General features: G+C 32.1%; 3 protein-coding genes and 1 pseudogene across 7 annotated transcripts; 2 read left to right on the forward strand and 2 right to left on the reverse strand.

The window, feature by feature from the left end:
• Window positions 1–116: 116 nt before the first annotated feature.
• On the reverse strand, window positions 117–2,524 carry LOC104772821 (uncharacterized). Of its 2 annotated transcripts, XM_087504521.1 has the most exons (6): window positions 2,387–2,524; window positions 1,997–2,287; window positions 1,305–1,900; window positions 1,114–1,219; window positions 807–1,027; window positions 117–604 (listed from the first exon to the last, which is right to left on the reverse strand). In XM_087504521.1, exons 1-6 carry the CDS (start codon window positions 2,390–2,392, stop codon window positions 577–579), a joined length of 1,248 nt encoding a protein of 415 aa, XP_087360647.1. In that variant the 5' UTR covers window positions 2,393–2,524; the 3' UTR covers window positions 117–576. The 2 variants fall into 2 exon arrangements, with proteins under 2 accessions (XP_087360647.1, XP_087360646.1); XM_087504520.1 differs by having other exon boundaries at window positions 117–1,027.
• LOC104771688 (uncharacterized) lies at window positions 2,429–4,764 on the reverse strand. 3 transcript variants are annotated; one of them, XM_087504525.1, is made up of 5 exons: window positions 4,435–4,756; window positions 3,962–4,003; window positions 3,400–3,668; window positions 2,806–3,309; window positions 2,429–2,699 (listed from the first exon to the last, which is right to left on the reverse strand). In XM_087504525.1, exons 3-5 carry the CDS (start codon window positions 3,664–3,666, stop codon window positions 2,514–2,516), a joined length of 957 nt encoding a protein of 318 aa, XP_087360651.1. In that variant the 5' UTR covers window positions 3,667–3,668; window positions 3,962–4,003; window positions 4,435–4,756; the 3' UTR covers window positions 2,429–2,513. The 3 variants fall into 3 exon arrangements, with proteins under 3 accessions (XP_087360651.1, XP_087360650.1, XP_087360649.1); XM_087504524.1 differs by lacking the exon at window positions 3,962–4,003 and having other exon boundaries at window positions 4,435–4,764; XM_087504523.1 differs by lacking the exon at window positions 4,435–4,756 and having other exon boundaries at window positions 3,962–4,428.
• A 5,224-nt stretch (window positions 4,765–9,988) lies between these two features.
• Window positions 9,989–13,056, forward strand: LOC104771689 (putative F-box/FBD/LRR-repeat protein At5g44950; annotated as a pseudogene). The gene is made up of 8 exons (XR_015592304.1): window positions 9,989–10,104; window positions 10,169–10,542; window positions 10,588–10,643; window positions 10,778–10,999; window positions 11,300–11,896; window positions 11,974–12,065; window positions 12,514–12,562; window positions 12,640–13,056. The product of XR_015592304.1 is annotated as a putative F-box/FBD/LRR-repeat protein At5g44950 (transcript).
• A 602-nt stretch (window positions 13,057–13,658) lies between these two features.
• On the forward strand, window positions 13,659–15,548 carry LOC104771690 (F-box/FBD/LRR-repeat protein At5g44980-like). The gene is made up of 3 exons (XM_010496254.3): window positions 13,659–14,686; window positions 14,778–14,921; window positions 14,992–15,548. Exons 1-3 carry the CDS (start codon window positions 13,793–13,795, stop codon window positions 15,283–15,285), a joined length of 1,332 nt encoding a protein of 443 aa, XP_010494556.2. The 5' UTR covers window positions 13,659–13,792; the 3' UTR covers window positions 15,286–15,548.
• Window positions 15,549–20,684: the final 5,136 nt, after the last annotated feature.

Raw genomic sequence — 20,684 nt, forward strand, 5'->3', positions numbered from 1 at the left:
GTTTTAGTTTCGACTGTAATATTGTTTAGAGGAAAACATTGTTTACAGTGCATGTTAGAAATGATACAAAAAAAAACATGTACACCCATAATCGTTAAGGACACTACTCATAATCGTTAGTACTACTTAAAAGTGAAATGAATTACTACTCATAATCGTTAGTACTACCACATGATCGTTAGTGACAAAAAAAAAAAACATGTACACCCATAATCGTTAAACTACTCAAAAGTGAAATGAATTACAAAAAAAACAAAGACACCACCATGAAAGGTTTTAAACCCAAAACAAACTATCACTCATCACTCATCAATGAGGTGAGGGATTCATCAATAAGGTGAGGTATTACAAACTGATTAGGTTGAGACAAAATAGTAGTCATTCTATGGCCAAGACTCTCACCAACTTCATCAAATAACTCACATGCAAGTTTGATCGGAATCGCCGGGATGTTCTCATCGCATATCCCATCAAATTTTTTCCCAAGGGCCAAGCACTCAATGTTCTTTAGAGCAAACACACCACAATCGCCTGGATATTTATTCAATGACACACCTTGTGTCATTCGTTTCACCTCTAGCATGGCATAGCTCTTCTTGCGAACCTGTGGAGGAATTGCTTGACTTAACAATGCAGGGATCATTCGCCTAAGTGCAATGCACTCTTTCACCAAATCAGAATCTTTCACCAAGGATGGAATGCTATCATATACGTATATGGTTCTAGCTGGCAAGTTAATATCCAGAGCCACCCAATGATTTTTGTTGACAAAAAGGCAAGCATATAAATGATCCACATCAACGTACCACTTCTTCTTTGTCTGCGAGTCAACAGGAGCTAAACCATTGTAGTGTTCCAAGTACATGTCTCTGAACAAGAAATTTCTTCGTGAAAGTGCAAACTGGTCAAAATCTCTCAATAGTGATGAGAGCATATCTTGATCCAAAAAGGCTATGCGTTGGTTAGGGTACTGAGAAGGCTCACGGATGAATCTGTTGCGGAACATCTTCATGGCAGCGCCCATGTGCTACATTACAAGCAAATTCACATTAGAAATGATCATAACAAAACCACAAAAAAAAAGCCAATAGAAACCAATATGTATACACTTACAAAGTCTTTCAACCATCCATAATCAAAACTAGGCCAGTCCAATCTTGGTGTCATAATCTGCCAATAAAATCTAACATCTGCATTCCCAGTTTGCAAAGGTGCCTCCCTGTAAACATGTATACATCATTAAGCTAATGTGTACTAATAGGAAATAAAAAACATAATGTAAGTATCATAAAGATAATACTTACTCATCAAGCTTCAGGAAATCCATAAGTTTCTGTAACTTAGCATCTTCAGCTGGCTTTAGATGATCATAAGACACATTGGAAGAGATTATTCGTTTCACAGTAGAGTTACCAACAAATAGATACTTTTGAGATTTCGCCAACTGCGGAACTCGTTTTGCTAGTGACGTATCTCCATCCAAATTTTTTAAATGCTCTCCAAGTCGTGTCAATGTTACATCAAGCCTTTTACTAACCAACTGTTGTTGAGGGTCATCCCATGTATCTTCTGAACTAGAAGCCATTTTTGTATCAAGAGCAACAACTTTGTCAGTAATATCTTCAAGTTCACTACCATCAGCAGCTGGCCTCTTTCCCTTCTCCTTTTCAACTTTGACAGCAGCTGGCCGAACATTCTTGCGACCAAGTTTCTTTAAAACATCACCCACTAAGTTCTTCTGAAGATCTTGAGTGGCATAAGTCTGCTCACACAGAGGAAGATCAGCAGATACTTCTGTTTCTGACTTCTTCTTTTTATTACTCACACTGTAAACCTTCTTCACCACTTGAGGGACTGGAAATTCATCTTTCGATGTCTCTTTCATCTCTACCATCCAAGACTGCAAAGTTTGAAAAAAAATGAAATAATGAAATCGTATTACAATATTGGAGACAAAATTAAACAAATGCAAATTAAATACCAAAATAAAACTTACTGGTTGATGACTATGAGCCTCATCCTCTTCATTGTTGTTTGAAGTTGAATCAACTGGGACATTAGTGGGTTTTGTTTCTTTCATTCCTTTCAAATCTACCTCCACCATTCTAATCCTATCACTAAGCTTCTCATCTAACACACCCATTCTCTTCTCAACAAAAGCTTCAAATTTACCTTCTAATGCATTCATCCTACTGATTAAATTCTTGCCCAAGTCGCTAATTGACTCATTCATTTTTTCTATCATCCTCCAAATATCCAACAAGCTTTTTCTCTCATCTTCAACATCCTGCAATGATTTATTTGTTACTATATGTATGTAGTTTATAGAACTGCTAATAATAACTTAAGAAACAATATTGAATATGCAAGTGAATAAATAACTAACCTCCATATGTTCCTTGCCTTTCTTTTCCTAATTCATTACATCTTTTTCTCCTTCTTCATCGATTGACAAATCAGCTTTCGTTTTCAATTTCTTAGCACTGCTTCGACACTCGCCAGTCTCATTTCCTTTAGCTTTTTGTTTTTTTTCTTCCCATGCTCACTGTTTTGTCAACTCTCCAAACATCTGAAGGTAAGCAATCATGGACAATATCATTAATCAATTTGTCTAGGGCTGGATCCTTATTCTCTTCATCGTCACTCCATTCAGGATACATATGATCCTCTGAAACATGAACCATATGCTTTACACGGACCTATATACATCATCGAATTAAAATATAAGTGTTCATCATCACATGAAAAAAGGAAAAACAGAGAAATTATAAAACAAATGGTGTAGTCATAAATTCGAAAACAAACCTGTCCATGTTTAGAATACTCATCCTCTATCAATTCATTCATCTTGATACCTTTCTGTGTTGATTGCCAATCAAGCAGAGGAATGCCAGTTCTCGTAGACCTTCTCAACCCATACAGTTTTCCAATGCCAGGCACACTCTCATACAACCAAATCAACAAAGCATGCACACATCCTTGTACCGTGTAAGAGTCTTTATCTAAATCAACAATCTTGACTGAATTGACTAAGCAAGTAAAAGCCACTCGACCCCAAGGATGTTTTTCAAAACCATTTGGATCAAACACCCTTTTAGCACTTGGAAGAGGGATCCTAGAGCCATGATGTATGCCATGTATTGCAACAGATAATAAGATTAGCCTACCAACCATCATCCTTTTCTCTTTAGACCATGTCTTACTAAAATCCATAACATTTTCCAACTCAGTGTACTTTGGACCGTCTGAAGTTGTTTCAATCTCCATTTCTCTCCAAAATGCATGATGATCAACATCTATGTTCTCCGACTAGTCAATTGGATGACAGTTTAATCCCGTTATTTCAGCAAACTCATTTAACAAAAATCTGATAGGTCTACCATCAATCAACAACCATACCTCATGCGAATTGTTGACTGCTAGCTGATGTGTAAGGATATAGTGAACTTTTGCAGGAGACCATGTGTATGATACTTCAGCTAACTTAATAAATACTCCAAGCGATGATTCCTTCAACTTACGCCACACATCCAATCCTAAACCCTCTTTCATTTTCCCAATTTTTGACAAATAGCAATTATGGTTCATGCTCCTGTTTTGCAAGGGAGATCTTCCTTCTTCATAGATGCGAGGAGAATATTTTGAGACTGTACTCGAGGAAGCCATTCCTATACATATTGAAATTTAAATTATGAGTCAACAAAGTATATAGGATCAGCTACAATAAAACCCATCGGAAACAAAACATGTGTGATTGAGATCAATAAAAATCGATCACTAAAATATTTAACATTGCATAAATATGTGTCTAAAACAATAAAAATCCATATCAAACAAGAATTTGGCCAAAGAAATCACCAAAAAGTATCCCGATGAAGTTAAAAATTTAATAAATAGACTCTCACGAAATTGAAAATTGGTGTTGGACAATCTTCAAGCTAGGATATTAAAAGAAACTCACCAAAGGTCTAAAATTGACAATAATGGAAGAAAGAACTTCTTGCTGGAAGGTAAACAGCACCGATTATTTTGAGGACCACCGAAACAATTGAGGAGCAAGATCCAAAACAAAAAAGGGATAAATTAAACAAGCCAAAAATCGAGAGCACCACCGATTATAATCGAACCCAAAACTAAATTGAATCCAAACAAACTTAAAACCCATTGCAAACAATTCGTGGGAAGAATATAACCGATGCTAATCAGCTTACATAAATTTCACCTTCAAACCAAAACATCTAAAATTCCGAAACAAAATAGCAACTTACATAAATTTCGCTTACATGCATACATCTCACCTTGTTAGCAAAAGTATAAAAATTTATCCCAGAAAGAAACCGATAAAGTCCACAAATTGAAAAAAAATACTAGACACTATCGAAATTGAATATCGGATTTGCTAAAATTATAATCTACGAATTGAAAGGAACTCACCAAATGTCTAAAATTGACAATAATCGAAGAAGGAAGTTGCGGTTGGAAGAAGAACAACACTCGCCAAACCTTAACCGACAGAGACCCACGGCGAGCCAATTTTGATCTTTTAATCTCCTAATGTCGATCTGTTAATCTCCTAACGAAACCTTACCCAATGTCGATATGTTAATCTCCTACGACGGACACTCAAAACAAGACCCACGGCGAGCCCAAGTCGGAGAAGAAACCACGCCGTTTTATTCTCTCCCACGCCGGCGAAGAAACCAAAGTTCGTGTCTTTTTTTTTTTGTCAAACCCAAGTTGGGTTTTTGTTGTTTTAAGAAAAAACTGTTATGTCGAGGTTTTTAGTTTAAGAAATAACCTAATTAATTTTTTTAATAACCATTTAAATTAATGTTACAAGGGTATTTTTTCAGTGTTTGGTTTTTTGAACTTTTAACAAGAAATCTGTGTCAATGTTTTCAGAATCGAATGGGGTCCAAGTCAGTTATTTTTGGCCAAATTGGTGTCAAACTGGGTAAATCTCACTATTTTTAATAGACACTTTTATATAATTTTGTATGTGTAATATCATATTTAAAATGTTTTATGTTATAAAAATATACACAACTATCTTATATTTGTATAAATTTTTCTATACTTTTTTTTTATACAACAAAAGATTAGCTCATATGAGCCAATTGAGTGGAAAACTGTTACATATAAAATATTATGCGGAGATGTACGCACTTGGCGTGCCAAAAAATCTGAATTTATATTTGCATTTCTAGATAATAAGAGATAAAGAGAAAAAAGTAAACTTCTCCCTGTCAATCTTGATATAATTGAGGTATGTCAAGAATGCTGGCCAATCTAAAGGAGAAGACACCATCTTCATCAAGTCTGAGTAGTTTATCAAGTCTGAGCAGTTTTTATAAAAAGCCACATCCCGATAGTCATGTCCGATCATGCACCACAAAGTCCAGATGAAAGTTTCCACTTCAGCATGTAAAAGGGAGGGACTATGCCGGAAATTGGTGGCTCCCATAGTCGGCGACGAATCCTGAAACAACGTACAAAACAATTCTGCACCTCCAAATTTTATTCTGCAAATTTTATACGCTTTATAAATACCTTTTAAACCCTTTTAAGTACCTGTTAAAAAAATTTAAAATCTTAAAAAATATGAAAAATATTTGGATTTAGTCTCCAATTAGTAGTTACTATCAAGAAATATTATAAATCTTTATAAAACTTTATAATTTCAGATTGACAAGGTCTATTTATAAAAAATTATGATATTTTGAATAACAATAGATTTCAAGTGTGTTTTAGATGATTGAATTACGAGAGACCGTTAGTTATTTCAAATGATTTTAAATGAATTTTAAGTTGAATATAAATGAATTTGAAAAGATTTTTAAAAATCATAAATTTAATAACAAGTGATTTTAAAAATACTCTAAAATCTTCTAAAATATCAAGTTCAATACCCTCTATTTATAATTTCATAATAAATCTTGTTTTTAATATGATTCGAGTATCCTACAAAAGTTTATTTTACAGGCCAAAGCAAATGTAAATTAATGAATGGAGGCAAACACACGACCTTTATCATTTAGTACGGATAATGATTCGCAAGCACATTCTCTAATCTCTTGGACAAGCCCACATGTTCCTCACATAAAATGAAGCTTTGATGCAAGTTATGATTCAACTACAAACAAGACAACTGGAGAATGGATTATTCGAGATCATGAAGGGATTGCAAAGTCTTGGGGTTCTTCTCGTTTACAAAATACAAATTCACCTTTGGAAGCTGATGTTCTGGTTCTACTAGCATCAATGCAACAAACCTGGATTCGAGGTTTTACTTTTACCAAAATTAACTTTGAAGGCGATTGTCAGATATTGATGAACAATTTAAACAATGGTCTTTTGGATGTCTCCATAGCAGGAATTTTGTCAGGTTTATGAGCTTCAAAATTTGCTGATAAAAGTTTTGTACATGTGAAGCGCAGTTTTAACAATGTTGCTATTACAACAGCTTGGCAAAATATGGATGCGATGAATCAAATTTTTATTCTGCAAGTTTTAATCGCCTATATAACTTGCGAACAATTTGTATAAGTGAAAATATACCAGTTTGACAAAAATTTGGTAATTAATTGCTAGATTGACAACACTCCATCCTATAATGAAACAAAATTTACCTAAAAATATTGAAAACCCAGAATTCTTTTTTTTTTTTGAAAAAACGGAAAACCAAAAAAATAATAGTATTTAATATATTGATTTAAAAATATGATTAATAAAAAATATAAAATGATTAAAAATTTATGTTTATATTTTTAAAATAATTTTAAAAATAAAATATGATTTGAAATATAACATATAAAAATATTTAACCTCTTAATTTGGGTTTATGAGTTAATTTAATTAACCTCTCAATTTGGGTCAATTTAGTTTCGGTCCCTTTGTATTTTAATATTTCAAACTAATAAAATCTTATTTCGACAATTTTTTTTTTCCAGATTTAATAAGGGAAAATTGGAAATAAAGGATCACTAAAAAAAAATTGTCCATCTATACTTTTTTTTGAAAATGGTCATTTTTACCTAAAATACCCATAAAAATTGAAAACCCCACATTTAACAAGTTTTAAAATGTGAAATATAGGAAAATAAGTAGATATACAATAATAGAGGTAATATTATTTTTTTCCAAAAAAAAAATGTATAAGTTGTTTTTTAAATGGATAAAATTTGATATAAAAAATTTAGAAAACGTTTTCCGCTGTTCTGAAAATTTAAGATGATGTGGTCTAACATTTTGTACATGTTATACTAAATTCAGAAATCGTTTCTGTTCTAAATAGTTTAGGGGCCCAAAATTCGGAATTCTACAAAATTCAGAATTTGTATTCTACGGTTTACTCTATGTTCTAAACGTTTTAGTATAATCTTTCTATGGTTTAGTATATGCTCTAAAATCGTTAGAATATTTTTATTCTTTTTACTCTATCTCTGAGAAAATTAGTTGACATATACTACCAAAAAGTAGATTATATACTCTGAAACTTTTAGTGATTGCTAAATATAGAAAGTGAATATTTGGAATAGGAAACTCAATGTTTGTTAAGATTACGTTCTACAAAATTTAGAAAAGGTTGTCTAACTGTTTTAGAAATTTTACTGCACTAGTTTATCCATCCCTAATGGGGTTTGTCTCAGGTGGTACCATTGGTGGGGACATGGGTAGAACTCAGAGTCAACCTGCCCCAATAGGCCAATAGCACCTACTCATAATGCCTCGTTACATAACTCCAGCCAGGAACATTCACAGAGGTTTGATTCCTTTTAGTTTCACTATGTTGCAAGTTGTAACATAGTAATAGTATTGACCTGTTTCTCTTACTGTTGCAGTTCGGAGAATCGGCCTAGAGAGAGGAAGAGAAGATCTGGTTGGGATAATTGAGTGCGCCACGTTTTGCATGATAAGTTTGATGAAGTGGTTTACGCAAATGTGTAATGAATGTTGTATAATTTGTTTTTAAAATATTGTTGTTTATCCTTTTAAAAAGGGTTCAATTACAAAAAAGAAAGAATCACACTTGAGTTTCATACAAGAGACGAGAGAAGTAAAAAGCTTATTACATGTCTTGAAGCAAAGTGACGGACATGATCTCAATTGGTGACTTTGGTTGATACTGTTCATCAGTCTCAACCTCCTTGATGTCCTGAACGACGTCTTGTGCCTTGGCAACTCGACCAAAGACAGTCAATTTCTCGTTCAGATCTGTGATCTGAGCAGATACAGTGAAGAAGTCGAATCCTCCTTGCTCGTTTTTAGCTTTAGGAGTTCCCACCATGAATTCTTCTTGTTTCAAACTTGATAAAAAAAAAAAAACACAGAGAGAAAGAGTCCATCCATCATCTGCTGTCGCTGTCTTTTTTTTTTCTTTTTTACGATTTGGTAAAAAAGTGAATTGGGAGTGAAGTTTTCATTTCTTTTGGATGTAGAAAACTCTGGTTTTGACAAAAAAAAAAAACTCTGGTTCCAGAAGAGGTTTCTATATAGGAAAAAAGATGGCTAGCTACATGAAGTATAGAAGAATGCATGGTCACACATGCCAAGTATAATATTGTATCCTCAACTACACGAAGTATATGTATTGCATGGCCACATGCATGAACTATATGACGTTATGTGGTCAACACCATAGACATAAAATCCAGTACACCGGTCGAATGATTCCGGCAAAGACCGACGTTGACTCCGGCGTTGACCAACATTGACAAAAAAATGTATTTTTTTATTAAAAAAATAATAATAAATTATTTATGGTTTTTCATGATTAGAAAACATAATCTATTCAATATCTAATTATTTATATATCTCTAATCTATTCATTCTTATAATTAGTTACTTTTTATTTTTAAAGCTAAAATAATAGTTAAATAAAATCATTAATCAATATTTTCAAGAAATATATATATATATATATGTAAAATATGTAATTATTAATGATTTTATATATATAAATCTCTGATCATCAAATTATTAAATTTTAAATACTACAAGAATCAATAAAATCAAATTCAACTACTTTCATTAAAAAATAATATGCAAAAGATTTGAGTATATGACTCTTTACTTTAAAATTTTCATGGTAAAGAGTATACAAAATTTTAGATACTCTTTGGTATAAAAAAAATTACTTACTCCTAATAACATGTAAACAATAACAAAAAAAATAATATTATTTACTTTTAACAGATAAAATTAAAGATACATAATTATTTTCAATATATAATATAAGGGCATTTGAAATAATCCTCTTATTCTATATCCTTTTGCAAACATATCCTAAAATCAAGATAAAATCTATATATATTTTGAAAATAATTATTAATTATTTTTATTTAACTATTATTTTAGCTTTAAAAATAAAAAGTAACTAATTATAAGCAAAAATACATTAGAGTTATATAAATAATTGGATATTGAATAGAATATGTTTTCTAATCATGAAAAACCATAAATAATTTAATATAATAATTTATTATTTTGTTTAATATAAAAAATTAAAATATAATTTTTTTGGTCAATGTTGGTCAACGCTGGAGTCAACGTCGGTCTTCGCCGGAATCATTCGACCGGTGTACCGGATTGTATGTCTATGGTGTTGACCACATAACGTCAGATAGTTCATGCATGTGGTCATGCAATACATATACTTCGTGTAGTTGAGGATACAATATTATACTTGGCATGTGTAACCATGCATTCTTCTATACTTCATGTACTAGCCATCTTTTTTCCTTCTATATACTCAATTTTTTTATTTTTTTTTATTTTTTGTAAATTATTGAAAATTAAGTTTATTGTAATTTCGTATATTTGGTGGTTTTTAAAAGTAAAGGCAAAATTGAATTTTTATTATTATAAAACCTATTTGACCAAACCTAAAAAAGAAAAATATATATGGACATTTATATTTAAAAATATACTTTATTTCCAATTTTCCCTAATAATAAAGGGTATTTTTTTTTTTTAAAAAAAAGAGTAGATGAAGGGGTATTCTTTCAAAGGGTACCGTAAAATAGGTAAAATCGACAAAATCTATGAAATCCATTTGAGTAAAGCAAAAGCTATTGTAGAATCCGGTGGTGAATCAAATCGTCGGTGAGTTCTTCAGATTCTTCTATTGCTTATTATGTTTTAGGTACATGTGATTATTAAACCCTAGAACTTGGGAGAAGTTTGTGGAAATTAACGCCCCCGATTTTTTATGTTGGAAGCTTTTAGGGTTTTGTGATGGGGAAGATAGAATCAGCGCACTTCCGGATTCTTTGTTAACTCAGATACTCTTAGAGCTTCTTACCAAAGATTCTGTCAAGACAAGCGTTTTATCGACCAGATGGAGAGATCTTTGGTTAAGTGTTCCTGGACTTGACTTCTATGATGCACGGGTACGTCTATTTGGTAGCCGTCCCCGTACCGGGGACATGTTGGGGACGGAAACTCTACGGGGACTCTATGGGGACGCCTTAGATGCTTTAGGGGAAGATAACATCGAATTTTTTGATATTTGCATCCATTTCATTTCATTGAAAGCACTCTTATCATAAGCATATTTTCATTTCTTTATGTTTTTCTACTTTCTAGACTCTTTTCCCCTCTCTCCTTTTCCCATTAGCTTTACTAATCCCCTCTTATTCAAGGTATGGGTATATTTTCTTATATGTTTATTGAAGTACCCAAGCCGTACCCGTATCTACTAATTTTTACTTTGCCGTTTTCCATCCCCGTTTCCGTACCCGATTCCTGTTCCCGTACCCGTTTCAGTGCAACCTAGCTTGACTTACAGGTCAGTGATTATTTCCCTGTTCATGAAGAAGTATTTGAGACCTTCATGGAAAAATTTATGGAGTTTAACCTCGGGTCACACCTGCAAAAGTTCAAGATAAAGAATGATCACGTCATATACAATGTACGTAGCGATTGGGTCACCACAGCGGTTGAACTGTTGGATACAATCCAAGTCCCACATCTGAAGTTTGAAGGGACTATCATTAATATATAAAGGGTTAGGGTCAATCTACTAATTGCCAATTGGTTTTTACTTAGAAGCCCAGGATAAGCCCAAATTTAACATGGTATCAGAGCCCAAGGTTAAAAATACTGGTGGATTTAGAAAAGTGGATAAGGACATGCCTCTTATCAACCCGAGTAATGGGGGCCCAAGAAGGGGTTTATTATCGGTCCAAGTGGGATCGGTTCAAGATGGAGTTGTCATCTCGAGGAGGCGTGGTCCTTGGATTGAAGGAGAGATTGTTGGATACAATCCAAGTCCCACATCTGAAGTTTGAAGGGACTATCATTAATATATAAAGGGTTAGGGTCACTGTTTGACATTGATTTCATGCCTATGAACATTTACCAGAGCAAGACATTGGTGTCTTTAAAGCTTGCAAATGTAGGGCTAATTGAGAATCAAGATATTGTTGTTTCTTTACCTTGTCTCAAGGTCATGTATCTAGATAACATTTGTTACGGTAACGATGGTCCTTTGGGTGCGGAGAAGCTCATTTCTGGATGTCCTATTCTTGAAGATCTTACCGTTGTTAGGATTTACTATGAGGATCTAGAAACATTGCCTCTTCTGCGTGTGAAATCTCAGACTCTGAAGATCTTCCGTTAAATTTTTAATTGGGGAATATCTACTACATATTTTTCTGCTGAAATTGATGCTCCGGAACTTAAGTACATGAGCTTTAGAGATAGTCAATCTGATAAAATCTTGGTCAAGAACCTGAGCTCCTTGTACAAGATAGACCTTGACACCCAATTTAACGTCAAATTTGGCGGCAGTCCTTTGGAGCCTGAGGATTTAAGGAAGAGAGACATAATCCTTGGTTTTCTCACCGGTATTTCGAGTGTAAGACATATGATCATCTCTCAGCCTACTCTAGAGGTATGTTATACTCTGATGCACAGCTTTATTTTTTAATGAAAAGATTCTCACATGTAACGTTTCTATTCTTCTTGGAGGTGCTTTCTAATTATCCAAAACCATTAACGATACCCAAGTTCCATAATCTATCTCATTTGGAGGCTGCATTCTCCAGCTCATCGTTGCAATTGCTGCCTGTTGGAATTCTTACATCTAACCTCTCTTAGGTTAGATCTCTCTTCTCTATATCTCACTAGATTTGGTTTGTTTAGTCTAGAGACAACGAGAACCTTTTTCTTCAGCTTCTACATTGTTAAACTTGGATAATTGTTCACTTACAACATTACATTTCTTTTATACTACTTCTTCCTCTTAACCTAATTACTATGCTACAAACAATCAAACCCACTTAACACATTGGGCTTAATTCACTTATGGCCCAAACACCTTATTACAAAACACACAAGTCTAACTTCTTCTTCCTTGTTGACTTTTCCCTTGTTGTTGACTCTTGCTCCTTCGCTGTCACGACACTTTCAATCTTCTTGTCCGCTTTGCTTCTTCTTCTCTTCATCTTCTTCTTACTCTTCTCTTTGTTTACTCCACTTGCAGGATTAACCAATTAATCAACTTCCAACACTGCCAGCCTTCCTTGAGAGCTGCCTGAATCTGAATAATCTCATCTTGGTAAAACTCTGTTTGATTTTGTGATTCGGCTAGAAATTTTTGAAATTTATTGTAAACTCATATTATTTATTTGGCAGATTTATTCTGTTACAGAGGAGCCAGAGCAACTCGACTTTACAGCCGTGCCTCGGTGTTTAACATCGACGCTGGAGTATGTTGAGATTAAGAAACTGATAATTAGAGCTGAAACTGGTATTAAAATAGTGAATTACTTTCTGGAGAATTCAGGCATACTCAAGAAACTCATTCTGAGTTTGACGGATTCTCCTATGAACAACCAAGAGCTAGAGAGCTACAAGAAGCTTCTTACATCTACAAAGCTTTCTCCCATATGTCACGTTGTCATTGGTTGAAATACAACTGATGATGCGGGTGAGCATATCTATGAGTGTAGGAATTTCAGTTTATGTACCTTTGGATTGATCTTATAGAAACCCTCTCTCGTTTGTTTTCAATCCAGTGTCATGGTTTATTAGGTTTGATAATCTTTTGCATTGCTTTTTGGTCTTTATGGTTTGAATTGTTTCAATATCTCCAGTTAGGATATCTTGTATGCTATAAGAGTCCTCGATTCTAAGGGTTTCCCTAATTCCCTTCTTTTCCATTTAAATCTCTTTAAATCCGTATCAGGAATACCAAGTCACACTACAGAACTGAAGATGATAAATGTTTCTTATAAGCATGGTCTCTTTGATTGCAAGTTTAGGAGATAGTGGAGACTTGAGACAGCATGGTTTGCTGATGTTCAAACTTCAAATATCTCCCTCGATGGAAATATTATTTTTGAGCACTTCAATAATGCAAATAACTCATGCTTGTTATATACTTTGATTAAATCCTCAGCACTATTCATAAATCACAATGGCTATTTATGCAGTTGTGCTATTTCAATTTTTTTGCCAACATCAAGGTTTGCTTAAGCCTTACCGTAAACCTGAAGTAGCTTATCTTGGTCCTCTTAGGTTAATTTTTACGTATGCGTTTTTTAGTTTTTACTTGTTAGTGACCCAACCTAAAAAAAAGCCCATAAAAAAAAAAAAGTAGGGTTTCCCGATCGATAATCTCCTTAAGACCTTAACTATCATTTTATCACTTTGTTTGTGATATCGCCAGAGATAATCTGCCGTCATATCAAATCATTTTTGACTATATTTTCGATTGTTCGTTAGAAATTTCAGAAACTCATCGCCCTAGGAAACGAATTTTTATGTTGATATTGATGTTGTAGGGATGGAGTGCGATTATACCAGCGAATTGCCGGATTCTTTGCTTACTCAGATTCTCTCATACCTTCGGACCAAAAATTATGTTAAGACAAGCGTTTTATCCAAGCGATGGAGAAATCTTTGGTTAAACGTTCCTGTACTTGACTTATACACCATTGAATTCCGGCCTTATCCTAACGAAGAAGACTTCGCAAGGTTTATGGAGAAATTATTTATGGAGTTAAACCGCGGGTCACACTTACAAAAGTTCAGGATAACGTATTGTGAATGCAATGGCTATCGAGATCGACTCATGGAGCTGATCAGAACAGTGGTTGATGGTGGAATTCAGCATTTGGATGTTTCTATGTATCCTTGTAACAGAGATGATTTCATGGGTCAGAACATCTACAAGAGCATGTCATTGGTCTCTTTGAAGCTTTGTAATGTAGAGTTAAAGAATCCAAAGTTTGTTGTTTCTCTACCTTGTCTCAAGATTTTGAAACTATCAAAAGTCTGTTACGGTGAGGATGGTCCTTTAGTTGTGGAGAAGCTCATCTCGGGATGTCCTGTTCTTGAAGATCTTGAGCTGATCAGGCCGTTTGATATTTTGAGTCCACAAGTTGTGTTGTTCCTGCGTTTGAGGTCTCAGACTCTGAATAGCCTTTGTTTCTCCTTTGCAGTGCATAGTGGGTGTACAGATTTTTCAGTTGAGATTGATGCTCCAAGAGTCAAGCATATGAGTGTTGAATGGAGTCAACCTGATAGCATTGTCGTAAAGAACCTGAGTTCCTTGTTCGAGATCGACATTCGTACCCAACGTTATCCTGTGAAACCAGATGATTTTAATATTTTCTGTGATTTCTTAACCGGGATATCTAGTGTAAGACATATGACAATCTCCTTGTGGGAACTACAGGTATATATATATTTATATACCTCTCTGATGCTTAATGTATTAATTCTCTATGGAAAATATCTGAAATGTATCGTTTTTATTCTTCTTGCAGATACTTTTTGGTTATTCCAAACTCGGACCGGTTCCCATATTCGAAAACTTGTATCATTTGCAGGCACATGTCAACAGCTCATCGCTACAACTATTGTCTGCCTTTCTTGAGAGCTGTCCCAATCTGAAAAACCTCATCCTAACTGTAAGAATCTGTGATTTGGCTAAAGAAGATTGATATATGATATCGTAAACTCAGCTTGTTTTTTCCGCAGAAATATTTTGTTGAAAAGGAGCCAGAGCAAATGGACATTACCAACGTGCCTCAATGTTTAATATCTTCGCTCGAGTATGTTGAGATTAAGAATCAGAGGAGGGATGGAATTGGGATTAAACTAGTGAATTACTTTCTTGAGAATTCAGCAGTCCTCAAGAAACTAACTATAGGCTTCGAATGTTCTTCTGTAACCAACGAAGAGCTAGAGAGATACAAGAAGCTTCTTACAACAACAAAGCTTTGTCCTACATTCTCGTACAACTCAAGTTGTGATTGTTCGAAATGCAGCTGATGTTGCGTCTGAGCACATGGGCTTGTTTCATCGAACATTAGTATAGGAAGAATTCACTCCCATTAGCCTTGTTTCATCGAACATTAGTATAGGAAGTATTTACTCCCATTAGCCTTGTCATTTTATTGACATGATTTTTTATTAGGTTTGCTCATCTTAACCAGTCTGTTTGGATCCTTAACACCATGGATCATCTTATATGCTTTAAAAGTCAAGATTATACATCTTTTTGCTTTCATTTTAATCTCAGTTTCATGGAGGACATATTGATGATCTCTCAATAGCCTTATGGTCTTTTTGATTAGATATGCTTATTGACAAGTATGATCACTTGAATAACTATGTTTTGGATAATGTTTTCTAGGGAGATTAATTATTAACAAAAACATCCGCTGATTTTTTTATGAATATGTCAAGAACATTAGATTAATGGGTTGTTGCCTTGTTGCAGAAGAAAATAAGAATTTTGTCCTTCTCTCTCTCTCTCTCTCTCTCTCTCTCTCTCTCTCTCTCTCTCTCTCTCTCTCTCTCTCTCTCTTCACCTAATCTCTACAAGAGACACAACTAGAAAACACAAGAGGTAAATCTAACCAAAATTTCCCTCCAAGAGACACACCTAATACGGTATTGGTTTCACAGGTTTTGTGGAAGCCCTTCGAATATTCGACGGATTTCACTCGCATCGCCTGCGATGAAGACTGGTATGGCGCGGGCCGTTTGGCGATTGAAGTGAGTGAAGGCATCTTCCGACGCTTCTTCCGTAATGTTCCAATTTTTTTTCTTTAATCGAAACGACTTTTTAATAGTCAAGCACAATTTGATAGTGTGGCATCTAACTCATCAACATTTTACTAATTGATTAATTTGTGGCATTGTATGCTTCTATACTATTAAAAGGGAAGCATTATTTACAAGGCAAAATGAAAGTTGAGAATATATGACATAAAATAACCCTGAATAAATTAAAAAGCATATAATAGGAGAAGGACATTAAAGTAATTTTTAATGTGAAAACAAGATGATCCGTTTGTGACCCCGGTTTTCTTAATTCGGATCATGTTTTACAAAACGGATCAAGAATAAAAAGTCTTGCATCCAAACATAATCGACCACAATTATACACAATAAAAGTCAAACAAAAAAAATATATTTTAGGGAAGTGAAAAAAAATCAGTATCGGTGATAATTAGTAACTTCCATAACTAATATTATGGAACATTAATCACACAGTTTAAATAACATATAATTCAATAGAAAACTATCCATATTTAAATTCTAATTAAAAATGAATCATTAAGTTGAAATCTCGAATATTATCTTAAATAATGATATCAAATCAAATATCTAATTAACCTCAAATGGTTGTTAATTAGCAAGTTAAATACGACCATATATAATTTTAGTAATTTAGGAAAATTGTTTTTATTTAGGAAATTAATGTGATACAAAAGTCTACACGTTTCATATCTTTTCTTGATTTAGTTTGAAAAATTTAGATTATCATATATACAAAATTTAAGCTACTTACCAAATTCTGTAGTTATCTTAGCTAATTATAAAAACGGGTATAAAATTATAAATTCAAAATTTTATATATGTAAACATATTTCATTTGGTTATTTATTTTGAGATATTTCCGGAAACATTGATTATCGATTTTATGTTACAAAATCGAACGGTTTAAAATTGATTTTACATTATGATTTTCCTTTTTATTAGTATATTAAAATATATTGTATTGAGCTAATCTAATCTCTATATAAGACATATCGAAATATTTTGTTTCATTCATTCACAAAAAAAAAATTTGAGCATCAATATTTTGAATTTTGAGTTTCTTAACTTTTATATTTAAATATCTTTTTGTCTTTCAGATTTGAAACTCTTCAAGAACATGTGAAATATAAAAGTCAAGACTATAAAACTTCTAAAACATGGGTGTTGTAAAAAAATCAAGTTCTTATAATCGATTTTATCTTATGATTTTTTTTGTATAATTACCATTTTTAATGTTAGTACATATATACATTAGTTATAATAGTATAGTTTTACTTCATGATTATATTGTTACAAAATCGAACAGTTTAAAATGGATTTTACATTATGATTTCTTTTTTGTTAGTATATTAAAATAGATTGTATTGAGCTAATCTAATCTCTATATAAGACACATCGAAGTATTTTGTTTCATTCATTCACAAAAAAAATTTTGAGCATCAATATTTTGAGATTTGAGTTTCTTAACTCTTATATTTCAATATCTTTTAGTCTTTCAGATTTGAAATTCTTCAAGAACATATGAAATATAAAAGTCAAGACTGTAAAACTGTTAAAATACGGGTGATGTGAAACAATAAGGTTTTTATAATCGATTTTATCTTATGATTTTTTTGTATAATTACCGTTTTTTAATGTTAGTACATATATACATTAGTTATAACGTATAGTTTTACTTCATGATTATATTGTTACACGTCGCCTATTGATAATAATCATATTAGTGTGAGTGATTTCTTCGATCTATTTCCAAATCATAATAATTTTTGCAGTGTTATAAGGTTCTGAAATGGCTAGCTTAACCATCTGATGAAGGTTTAGAACTAAAATATAAATAATGCAATGGTTCCTTCTCTTAGGTTTAACATCTCAAGACTAGAGTAACTTTGAAAAATTGTAATGAAAAATTTGTAACATATTTCATTTAAGATCTAATATTTTAAATTGATATTTTTCATTTTAAAATGATTTTAATTGTTTTTAGCCATACATGATTTAATAATATTTATATGTATTTATATGTTTGGAGGCGGTAAAAATAACAAATGTTGTTACTACATATGGTGTGAAAGAGAAAATATGAAAGAGTAATTGTTAAGGGACTTTAATCATGAATAATATGTAATTATATATCATATTTGTTTATCCATCCACAGATATAACGTAGGTATATATGTGTATATATATATGTTTGGTATAAAAAATCAAAATGTTATTAATATATTTTAAAAAATCGAATTTTAAATTCACATTTTTGTTTTTTTTATTCAATTTGGGTGCTATTTAAATTGAGGTTATCAAACAAAACAAAACATATGGCTACAATTGTCTATCCAAACTGATAAGAATCAATTTAATCTTCAATAAAATTTTGGAAAGATAATTATAAATTTAAGTAATATAAGTAATTCATATTTAATTCTACCGTATATATAGAAATTATCATACCAACTAAAAATAAAGAATCCCCCTAATCTTCGCCTTCATGAACCATATAATGCAATTTCAAAAAAATATGTTTGGGTTTCAGTTTGAATCATTACGTTAATATCATAAGTCTTTCAATACAAATATATCAAAATGATAAAATTTTGATTCACACGAATATTCTTAATTTTCCTTATAATTCGAATATATTTTTTTGAAGCAAACATTAATTAGATTAAAAACCATAATTACTGTAACAGTGATAATGCATAAGGGTAAATTTCATGAATAAAAATACCAATGAATAAAGGATATCATATATTCATATGATATATAAATATACTATGAAATATGATATTTTCAATAAGAATAAAAAGTCAATAAATTTTGTACTCTTTTGCAAATGATTAATTTTGGGACAGGTAAAGTTCTACTTGGAGACAAAATTTACAGGAAATTCAAGTATTTTTAAAAACATAATAGATAAATTTTGAAAAACATAAAGAAAATTTGGATAATTTTCATTAATTTTGTAAAACTTAAATACCCAAAAAAAGGTACATAAAATACGGGTATATATTCCATATGAACCTCTTACCTATTTTTTTATATGTTGGACTAAAAAATACAATCTCAAATTTATAAAAACCATAATTATGAGATAGAATCAAAACATGACATATATGAGACGGGAAGAGTTTTTTTTTCTAGAAATAAACATACTATTTTTATCTTATATTTTTATTGTAGTTATTTCTACTAATAACAAAACAGATCTAATCCTTCTTTTTAACTAAAACACATAAAATATTGTACTGATATGAGTTTAGATTATAAATATTAATAATGTTCGTTAAAAATATGTTTACAAACATAAATCCACACATACGTAATATATTGTAAACCTAATAAATCACCTTAGTTTTTGAAATCAATCTCGCACGTATGTGCGGGTCCAAATCTAGTAATTTGTTAATATGGAATCAGCGTGATATCAATAAAAACACACGATGTTTTGGTACAGGTTGAAATTGGTCATTATCCCAATCTAGGTGTAGGTGGTGCCTTGGTTGGTGTCTCTTGAGAATTAAAAAGTACGAACCCTTGGCCTTGTTGTTTTTATTTATTTATGTATGTTACTAGTGGCCTTTTTGGCCCAATTAAGCCTTTTGTTAAAAAAATAATAATTATAGAAATCTCTCCTCTCTAAAATAAAATAAAGACTTATATTAATCTACACACATAAAAAAATGAAAAATAAAATATCCAACAATTATTACTAATTATAAAATAACTATAGTTAGATATTTATTATTTTAATATTCTTCTAAGTATGTTTTCATATTAATATATTATCTTAATATAAAAGTCAAAAATTCAAAAATAAAATATATAAAAAACCCTCTTAGGGTTTCCAAATCGATCATTAACGATCATCTCTCTAATTGACGGAGATGGACCAAGCCACTTTGAGATAGCTAAAGATGTGAACATGTTCTCTCCACAGAGAGGAGGGCAGAGCCGAGATTATTTCTATGGTGTAGGATGTTGAACGTAAGGTTATCTCCCCAAGATAGGAAGGTAGGGGAGATTGGACATAAGGTTATCTTCCCAATGGAGGAAGGCGGAGCCAAAATTCTCTCCATGGTGGAGCAGGTTGGATGCAAGATTCTCTCCTCGGTTTTTCCATGGTTAGTCATACACTATTGTTATGTAAATAAGTTTTCACCTGCGGTACACCGCGGAACTAAATTTTAAATTAATGTATTTTAAATAATAATTTTTCATTTATTTAGTTTTCAAATTCCCAATTTTTTTCAAATTAATTTATAATTTTGTTTATAATGTTTTTTCTTCATCTTACGTTTTACAGAGTTTATAACCTAATTACATTAAATTTGTTATTAGATAGAATATAAAATTTTGAAACACTTAGTTTTGTTTTCTATAATTAAACAGAGGTATATGCCTATATGGTATGTTAGTGTATATTTTTATGTGTATACAATTTTCTTTTTTTGGAACATTAATAATGTGTTGTAGTATGTGTAATATTTTGTAGTTCATATACTAAATAATTTTTAAGTTAATATTCCAAACTATGACTACAAAGCTATAGTATATGAAATAAACTAATAGTTTTAGTATTGGTTCTATAGTCCAAACCCGCCATGCTAGGCGGATCACGTAACATG

The sequence above is a fragment of the Camelina sativa genome, chromosome 20, assembly GCF_030686135.1.
Source record: "Camelina sativa cultivar CO46 ecotype springtype chromosome 20, ASM3068613v1".
NCBI classification, from domain to species: Eukaryota; Viridiplantae; Streptophyta; class Magnoliopsida; order Brassicales; family Brassicaceae; genus Camelina; species Camelina sativa.

Coding starts and splice junctions, on each gene's coding strand:
- LOC104772821 (XM_087504520.1), bottom strand. Junction 1,901..1,996: donor AGGCTCATAGTCATCAACCA/GTAAGTTTTATT, acceptor CAAACTTTGCAG/TCTTGGATGGTAGAGATGAA. Junction 1,220..1,304: donor GATTTCCTGAAGCTTGATGA/GTAAGTATTATC, acceptor ACATGTTTACAG/GGAGGCACCTTTGCAAACTG.
- LOC104771688 (XM_087504524.1), bottom strand. CDS start 3,666: ATGGCTTCCTCGAGTACAGTCTCAAAATATTCTCCTCGCATCTATGAA. Junction 3,310..3,399: donor CAGTCAACAATTCGCATGAG/GTATGGTTGTTG, acceptor CCAATTGACTAG/TCGGAGAACATAGATGTTGA. Junction 2,700..2,805: donor AGTATTCTAAACATGGACAG/GTTTGTTTTCGA, acceptor TGATGTATATAG/GTCCGTGTAAAGCATATGGT.
- LOC104771690 (XM_010496254.3), top strand. CDS start 13,793: ATGGAGTGCGATTATACCAGCGAATTGCCGGATTCTTTGCTTACTCAG. Junction 14,687..14,777: donor TCTCCTTGTGGGAACTACAG/GTATATATATAT, acceptor TTCTTCTTGCAG/ATACTTTTTGGTTATTCCAA. Junction 14,922..14,991: donor TGAAAAACCTCATCCTAACT/GTAAGAATCTGT, acceptor TTTTTTCCGCAG/AAATATTTTGTTGAAAAGGA.